This window comes from Oryzias melastigma, linkage group LG21, assembly GCF_002922805.2.
Source record: "Oryzias melastigma strain HK-1 linkage group LG21, ASM292280v2, whole genome shotgun sequence".
NCBI classification, from domain to species: Eukaryota; Metazoa; Chordata; class Actinopteri; order Beloniformes; family Adrianichthyidae; genus Oryzias; species Oryzias melastigma.
In genome coordinates this window covers 5,544,652-5,553,826 of record NC_050532.1, presented here as the reverse complement: position 1 = coordinate 5,553,826, position 9,175 = coordinate 5,544,652, and the positions used below count along the sequence as shown (strand labels likewise).

General features: G+C 42.2%; 1 protein-coding gene across 1 annotated transcript; it reads right to left on the bottom strand.

Moving 5' to 3' along the window:
• Window positions 1-4,926: 4,926 nt before the first annotated feature.
• On the bottom strand, window positions 4,927-8,776 carry zic2a (zic family member 2 (odd-paired homolog, Drosophila), a). The gene is made up of 3 exons (XM_024286656.2): window positions 6,991-8,776; window positions 5,999-6,162; window positions 4,927-5,917 (listed from the first exon to the last, which is right to left on the bottom strand). The coding sequence occupies exons 1-3, from the start codon at window positions 7,961-7,963 to the stop codon at window positions 5,723-5,725; spliced, it is 1,332 nt and encodes a 443-aa protein (XP_024142424.1). The 5' UTR covers window positions 7,964-8,776; the 3' UTR covers window positions 4,927-5,722.
• Between the last annotated feature and the right edge of the window lie 399 nt (window positions 8,777-9,175).

Sequence of the window (9,175 nt, the reverse complement as noted above, 5' to 3'; positions counted from 1 at the left end):
CATTTAGAACAAAAAGTAATACTCAGAAGTGGAATTTTAATTTAAATTTTCTTCATATTTGTCCTCCATCATCAGAAAAATGAACATTTATAAACACCTTTTCATTAGAGTGAGTCAGTAACTAAATGATTTAAACAAAAAAGTTGAAATTTAAAAAAAATATCCACATAAGAGTAACTTATTTACATTTAAAACAAACTCCTCACATCTTTACACGCAGAACAAATCTCAGCCGAACTCTGACATCATCACATTTTCTGTCAAGCACATCAGTTCTGCCGACAAAAACAATATATATACAGAAACACCTAGAATATAACAGGACTTGATTGGACTGGACATTGACATGTCAAGTGCTAACTGACTGCTAGTCAATACACTCACTGAGCAGAAAAGTCTCTTACTGTCAGGGGACTTGGAGATACAAGAGAGAGAACAGAAAAGGAGGTGAAAGTCAATCAAATTAGTTTCTTCCAGCCCACTAAACTCCAGATCTGGAAGTAAGCATTCCCAACCCCTTCCGAGAGAGCCCACCACGTCTATAGGGTGCAATCTGAGTGGCGTCCTGCTGGGGAAAGACTAACACCGACAAACCCACGAGAACTTGTCCTGCCACTTCCGATTTCAGCTAAAATCTGATACAAATGCTGAGGTATGCAACCGATAGCCCCTATTACTGCAACCAAATGGTGTTGCAGATGGAAATGCGAGATGCACGTTTCCCTCTGATTTGCATGTGACAAAGCCTGCACCCGTGTGTTATTTGTTTGTCTCCTCTGGTGAATGGAACCCTCTGGAGAGCAGCAGACAGTGAAAACGCTGTTAAGATCAGAGTGATAACGACTTACTGAATATTATCTGCATCGCGGGGACCGCAACCGGTTTGATCCTTGTCCTCTTTCATTTCTGTCTTATTAGATGGGAGTCGTGGAAGTTCGCCAGGCTTTTAGCGTGTTTTAAGACAGACAGCCAACACACTGTCACATCACAGGAATGAAATCATCTCAAAAGTTTGATGAAAGCTCTCCTCCTTTAGATTTATAGCTTGTAAGATTTAAGGGAGGGGGGTGGAAATCAATAAATCTAAAAAAGATGAGAAAACACACACCAGGTGACAGAAGGATGCTAGGCTAGTGTGTGTTCATGTGTGTGTAGACGTAGCAGGGGGCATATTCAACTCATTCCTGTGTCGTGTCATATAAATCTATTTGAATAGGAGCGGGGGATTTTTATTTTTACTTTATCGCTCTTGATTTGAACCTGACTGACAGTAGAGGGGCGCAGGAGCACACGTCGCCGTTTACTGGCACCATTTGTTTAAAAAAAAAAAAAAAATCCTTTTTTGTATGTGTCACTCCCAACATTCAAACAGATCAACAAGAGGAAATGATTTGTTGTGACTCACAGATTAAACTTTTAGAGTTTGAGTCACTGACAGTCCAAACACACTAAAACTTCAGATGAAATTAAAGATCATTTCCTGCTAATTACTTTTTGCTTTTACTTCAAAAACACTTCTTTTGATGCTTGATGAAGATCAAAATATGAAAGGTGTAATGCCCAAAAGTGTTTGTTCCTTTACTCCCCAAGCGTTCCCATAAACCAAGAGAACACACACCCCTAGTCACCTCTCCGAGCCGAGTCCCTCGGGGCACGGCTCTGGCCTGTTTGAAGATCAAAGGAGTCAAGGTAAAACAGCATGTTTACAGGTGTGGGGAAATTGAAAATTTCCTCGGCCTAGTGTGGTGTGAATGGAGGAAGTGGAAGTTCGTAGGCCCAACTGAGAAGGTTGTCGTGGACTCGCTTTACATATCTGCGAAGGAGCCGGTGAAATCGCGCCGTTTGATGGGGCGCTTCTTTTGTCTTAAAGCAAAATAGTGGAAATCGCCTTCTAATTGCTGCACATTGCAGAACGAAGCCAATTTGGCACAGAGCTGTATGGGAGCCATATTGGGAAGTTTTCTTCAAAAACAACGGCGGGGAAGGATGCAGGGTATTTGAAGGATAAGTGAATTTCTAACACCTTTTTTTAGGGGGGGAGGCACAACAAAAAGCACACCTCAGTCCTGCTCAAGTATGTAATTTACTCTGCACCTCTCCACTTTCCTTTTTTTTTTGTGCAAAAGAGGACCAGTCACGCCAAGCTTTTTTTTGCATGAAAGAGAGCGCGTTTAGCTTTTGAGGCTATTTTGCTCCTGACTCTGAAGTGTTTATGTCCGAAGGGAGGCGCCAGCGCCAGCTTCCTTAAAGGAGTAGTGGGGGGGGGAGGGTTTGTTTGTTTCTGCACTGTGCCAGGAGAAGTGACAGCCATTCCGGCTCTTTCACTGCAAACACATTCATCTTTGTGAGAAAGGCAGCCGCTGAACTCACATGAAAGGCCACGGGAGCTGTGATGCACAGGAAGGCAGACTGTACTTCCAATTCAGTACAAACACAACATAAGCCATGTCACAGACAGACAGACAGACAGACACGGGCAGACAGGACAGATGGAGGGAGGGAGGAAGGAAAGTCAAGAGAGGTTGCATTTAAATCTTTAAACGACGTATTCATCACAACAGTGAAATGAATCAAATGTTTTCATTTAAACATTTAACAACTCTTTAAAAATGCTTCTTACCCCATTTTTGCTTTATTTCTAAGTCTATGATTGAAATCTCGATCAAAATGTCTGTTTTCACACTAAAACTTAATTGAAGGATGTAACAATTGTTTTAAAAGTTTTCTAAAACTTTTCTCCTGAAATAACTTCAGATTTCTGCATTTATTTTACCATCCTTAGTTCAATTGGTACTAATTTAGCTTCAAACAACAAACGTGCATTTATTTTGTTGGGTCTATTTCTAAAAAAAAAATGTCTTAAACATTTTCAAGTATAAATACAGTTTAATTTAAAATAAGCAGCTTAAAGGGTAAAAAAAATCGCTCAAAATTGTGTTGTTTGTTACCTTTTTGCACAAGATTTAAAAGTTTTGCAAAAATAGTTTTTTCATCTCCAAAATTTCTTGCAGTAAAATCCTGTTTTTTTTTTATTTTATTTTAATAAATCTAGTGTTTAATCTTTTTTTTTTTTTTTGATTATTTATAGTGAGTAAGTGTCATGGAATAGTTTAGTGTTCGATTTCATCCAGGAGAATAAATCAGGTGTCACTGTTTTAAACTTATAACTCCATAAATAGAACATTTGTTTATTTAAAATGCATCATCATATAAAAATAGGGTACACAAATAGATATTTAACTTAGTTTAGATTGTTTGACGCGTCTTTATGTAAAAATATTCATCGAGAGTGCATTTATTGGAATAAAAACGCGTCGCTTTTTTGACATTTTTGCGCAAAAAACGCACACAAGCCTCCCGGTGTTGTTAAACGCCTGCGTGACAATTAATAACAACACCATGATTGACATTTTACAGTCGCGCGTGTTACAAACCAATAAGCTCAGTTTGTACACACCCACGCGCGCACTGACAGCATCCCTGCACTCGTGATTTCTCCCTCCCAGGAGCCTTTCTCTCGGTGTTTACCTCACACAGCTGCGCAAAGTTCAGTCTAACCTTTGCGGAGCTTCCTTCACAAGTGCTCCAGAACCGAGCCGGCGTGCGCCCCAGTTTACCCAAAACTGGATCCAGACCTGTGCCATAATAAATGCGCATTTATGATCAGTTTGTTTCAATTATTTTTATGTTTTTTTCACACTGTAAGTTCACGTGTCAGATGTTAACTTTATTCTAAAAAAATAATAAAATAAAAATGTCATATTTTCTGATCCCCAACAGTTTTGTTTCCTCTCTGAGCGCACAACTGAGCAACAACCCTAAACTTTAGAGGAAAAAAAGAAAACACGCGGCACTGCTTCATCTGGACTCTCCGGGCCCAGCGAGTCTGGCTGCGGATTTGTTGTCTCCATAGCCTCCTTACAGTTCACGCAACAATGTACAAAGAGCAACGAGAAGGAGGAAGAAAAGCGCTTCCTCCTCTGCGGATCAATATCAGCCCAGCAGGAGCCGAACAGGAACCGCCATGGACGCACTGTGTGGAGCTGACCTTTCCCACTCCCAACAGGTCACACCTTCTTCAGACGGGGAGGTCAGCCACGGAAGGGGCCACTGGGAGGTTATTTCCACATGTAAAAATTATTTAATTAATATTTTTTTTAATCATCCAACACAATTACGACAGGAAAAAAATCTAAATAATTTAGTAGAAACTGATGCGCAGTTTCCCTGGAGATCAACCTTTTTACTTACATCACTCTGTCAACCTAATGTGAGCAGCCTGGATAACAAGAGACAGCACTGTCTGCAGTCAAGGAGCTCCACTTGCTGCTGCAGCGGAGACGCGGCCTGCAGCTCTGAACATCCATGACGCACACGAGCAAATGTGGCGGCGATGAAAGCCAATCATTCACGCAGGAGCAAACCAAACACCACAACTATTTATTCATTCCGCTTTTTACGCGTTCCCGTGCGTCCACAAAAAATGACACTAAACAAACAAAACTAAAAAAAAAGAAAAAAATGTTAGTTGATTTTGAATCTTGAATGAATTCCATTTAGAGGGTAACACAATTACCTAAATAAATCAAGTTCAAGTTCATTGTTTTTCTCTTGGATGAAGAAGAGTTTAAAGGAGCTTTGAGGGAAATATTTAAAAATGTATTTGATCCTAAAGAAACTTAAATTATTTGTATTTTATTAACTACATTTTTTGATATATTTTTATTTCAAATTTGATTTTTTTTTTTGTAAACTTCAGTATTTTTTTAAATTATGCTTTCAGCCTGGGGACATGCTTTGCAAAGCTTGAAGTAAAACACTTTAATATTCTATCAGCAACTGATATTATGAAAAATTCATGTAAAAAAAACTATAAAAATCTCTCTATAAAAATGTATATAAAAAAGAGCCAAACAGAAAAAAATATTCACTTGCAACACCTTTTTATTATATTTGTATGCAGTAAAATTCTTATTACAATAAGAGAGGAAACACATTTTAAAACTTTGAACAAAAGCACAGAACGAAACAACTGCCCGTGTTTTAGCTCGTCATTGTACATATTTATAGTAAAGAAACATTCTTTATAAATACTGTTTCATCTGTAGCAAGTAAATACCATAATTTAATTACAAATGGATAAATATGGCAGCTAATATTTACAAAAGGAGGGGTGTAGTTACAGGAAGGAAAAAAAATCAACCAGCACAACGTTTATTTGTCCTCACAATCTTCCAAGATTTCACAATTCAAACTTGCAAAGCACAAAAACATCACAAGTTTAACTAAAATGTACATTCACAAGCATATTATTGTGGTCTTTTTGAGTTAAATGTTAACTTTGGCACTCTTTCCAGTTTATAGATGTTAAAGTATGATACAATCAGTTTGCCTTGGGATCACAATATTCAACAATATAGTACAATTTCATGGCAATATGTGCACTAAGAGTCCAGTTAGAGATAGCTACCATTGAAGGAACACCTATACAACAAAGACTGACAAACTATCACAACAGATGGGAGAGTGGGTATTTTTTTTTTCTTTTTTTTAGTAAATATGTACATTATGAAATATCCCCTGTTGGCAATCATCATCTTTCCTGGTGGAACAACAGAATAAAAAATAAATGTGCCTCCCGTGTGCACAGTGTCCCTGTCTCCTGCAGAAATGTGGCCCAGTGCTGTGAAGAGAGTGTGTGTGGCTTCGTTTCGGGTTAGTCCTACACATACCATTCACTGAAATTGGAGGACAGGCCACTGTGGCTGGTGGTGTTGTGCACAGCTGAGGCTGGGGACAGGGTGGTGTTGCTTTGGGTCTCTGTGGTGGGAGACACCAGGCCCGGAGGCGTGGAGGATTCATAGCCAGAGCTGGCTGCTGGTGATGAGTCTGATGCTGATGGAGATGATTCGTGGACCTAAAACAAATCAGATTTATAAAAGATGAAGAACTTTCACAGACTGTGTGAAAACAAGCAGCTTTAGAGGCTGATATTCACCTTCATGTGTTTCCGTAGAGAGCTGGGATGTGTGTAGGACTTGTCGCACATTTTGCAGAGATATGGCTTGTCCGACGTGTGAACATGCATGTGTTTTTTCCGGTCGCTGCTGTTTGCAAACCGTCTGTCGCAGCCTTCAAACTCGCACTGGAAGGGTTTTTCTCCTGTTTCAACAAAATAGAAGACAAAAAATAGATTTATTTTTTATAAAGATGGAAGTGAGCAAAAAAATACAAACTAACAACTATTAGCCTGCCTAACATCCAAAAGTTGACTTTTCAAAATAGCAGGATTTTAGTGCGTAATTCCCCCCCCCAAAATGCGCATTTGTGGTTTGGGAGAGGGGGAGGGACGCAAAGGCCGTCCACTGTGGGCCCAGAAAAAAAAAACATTTGCTGGGGAGACAGTAAAATCTAATTAGCACTTGATCAATTTCATGGCATAAAGCCACAAGGAATTTTCCCAAATAACGTGATCCTAAAATGTGGAAAAGCTTCTGTTTGGCACAAAAACGCACGCTCGGAAAACTAAAAACAAAAGGAAATTCTTTCACTCTTTTTCCTCTCCTATTTACATACAAGCAAATTCAAATATTTGGGGAGGCCCAGAGACCATGAGGGTCGCTGCGGACCCGCGCTGTGGAGCTGATTTACTGTCCTTCACACGCAAAGCGCTTCGACCGTCCCCTTTGACCCATTTAGTAAAGTTGAGCTGCCACAGTAAAACGTCCACAGGCCTTGAAATTGTTTCCAACCGAAAATCGTTTATCAGATTTTTTCCCTTGTTTTACGTGGCTGGTGAAAGCTGTGCAACATGACCGTAAACCGGACCCGGTCCCTGCTGGATGCGCTCCAAAATCTACTTTTAATGCCTGCTGCCTTAGCGGCCGAGAATACCTTCTCTTAATTAGATTTGATTGTGAGTTTGTCACAACACAAATGCACATGTACGCGCGAGGAACACAACAAAACTCTTATTAAAAGTGGAATTACCTGTGTGCGTCCTCTTGTGGATCTTTAGGTTTTCCGACCGCGCGAAGACCTTTCCGCAGCCGGGGAAGGGGCACGGGAACGGCTTCTCCCCCGTGTGCACCCGAATGTGGTTGACCAGTTTGTATTTCGCCTTGAACGGCTTGCTCTCCCGGGAGCAGTCCTCCCAGAAGCAGACGTGGTTGGTCTGCTCCGGTCCCCCGACGTGCTCCACGGAGACGTGCGTAACCAGCTCGTGCATGGTGCTAAAAGTTTTGTTGCAGCACTTCTTGGGGTTGCTGAGCTGATCGGGGTCGATCCACTTGCAGATGAGTTCCTGCTTGATGCACTGCTGCCTCATGTACCGGAAAAAGGCACCGGGGTGGTGGTGGGCTGCCATGTTCATCCCCATGTTCATATTCATGGAGCCATACTGGTTGTGGAGCTGCGCGGCGGAGTAGGGGTCGGTCCTCGGGCTGGAGACCTGGTGGTACTGCTCGGAGCGTCCGAAAACTTCTCCGGGTAGTCCGAGCCTCATCTGCCCGTTCAGGACGTTCGGGGATCCGTGGGAGCCATGCTGGTCGTGGATCCCGGGAAAGAGAATGTGGCCTTGGGTGTCTGTGTGGGAGTGATGGAGGGATCCCGCCGTGGGGCCAAAAATAGTGTGTTGGCTGCTGGCCGGAGAGGATTCTCCGAAGCCGCGGCTGCGAAAGAGAAAGTCCCTGGTGGAGTTGAAAGGAGAGCTTGCGTACGACGTGACATGGGCAGCGTGAGCCCCTAAAGCCGCGGCGGGGTACCCCGGCGCCTGAGAGGTGAAGGCAGAGCTCTGTCCCGGGGAGAGATCATGGTTGAGCTTAAACGCACCCATGTGTGCGGAGTCTACAAAGCTATTCTGTGCCAAACTCAAGTCTCTCTCCTGCATCTCGCTTGCTGAGTGATGCCTGGCAAAAGAGCCCACTCCCAGTCCGGGGAACTGGTGGCCAGCATCCAGTAACATGATATCAGAAGCGGTTATTATTTTTGTATCAATCAGCACAGGAAAATAATTATAAAAAAGGCAAATCAGTAAAAAAAAAAATCAAATATTGATGCTGGCGCACAACGATTCAGCTTCCAGCTTTGGAAACACCATATCAAGCTGAATTCAGAAGGCTGCTCCACTCATGATTACATCAAAAGAGAAAAATATGGGCAGGAAAAAAAGGCGTATTAAAATCTGATCTACTTCTAATTTACTTTTACGCGTTGAATCCAAACATCAAAGAGTTTCCTTGGGTCCTCTCTCCTTGACTACGACAGCAGGATGCGCTGGAAACGCACTAAAAAAGACTGAAATAATTATCTCAGAGGCTAACGCGGTGCGAGGAGTAGCAGGAGCATCTGAAAAAAAGCCGCCGTTCCACCCGGACGCGCATTTATTTCTGTGGCTCGCTCTGCGTTTTCTGGCGGAGGGTCCCTGTTTCTCCGTGGACTGGCTCTACCTCTTCCTCCGCCCCCTTTAAACTGCGCCTCGTTCATTGGCTCCTCGAGGTCTCATTGGCCACCGCGCCTCATCAATCCCAGGTGCCCCTCCAATGGCAGGTAGTACTGGGAGGCTTAATGGCGAAACGCCGTTTTCCACTAATGATTACCGCCTACTTTGAGGAGAGCTGTGTGTTTTTTGGGCGGAGAAGGGAGGGGGGCACGAAAACAGAAAAGGGGGAGGATGTTTTTTGTTGTTGTTTATGTGTTGCAAAATATTAAAATATCCAAAGAAAAATTTCATCTAAAATACTCTTGTACTTCTAAGGACGCAAATAAGCGTCTCGTGTACGCACGCAGTTTTACGCATACATTTTACGCACAAATTAGGCACAAATGTACACACACATATATATATATATATATATATATATATATATATATAAGTGTATGCGTCCATGAAAACCCTTAATGGACGCAAGCAGTTTTACGCACACGTGTGCGCAACGCTGTTTTCATGTTCTATTTGGAGTTGAGTGGTTTCTCATTGCTGGTGGAAAAACCACAGGCAGGCCTTTGTGGTGCCCCGCTTGTCACACTGGAAAACCACCAGTGGTTATTTGTTGTTGTTGGTTTCTTTACATCGCTCCGTTTCCTCGGCAATTCTCACATCCACCACACCAATAAAGTTTCATGTTGTGGCGTTGACCTGCGACAACATCCAAGTTAACCCTTTTACTGCTGTGAC

What these genes read in the sequence shown, in the direction of transcription:
- zic2a (XM_024286656.2), bottom strand. Translation starts at nt 7,963, where the DNA reads ATGTTACTGGATGCTGGCCACCAGTTCCCCGGACTGGGAGTGGGCTCT. An exon ending in CCACAAGAGGACGCACACAG is followed by an intron (nt 6,163 to 6,990) that starts GTAATTCCACTT and finishes TTGTTGAAACAG; the next exon opens with GAGAAAAACCCTTCCAGTGC. An exon ending in CTCTACGGAAACACATGAAG is followed by an intron (nt 5,918 to 5,998) that starts GTGAATATCAGC and finishes GATTTGTTTTAG; the next exon opens with GTCCACGAATCATCTCCATC.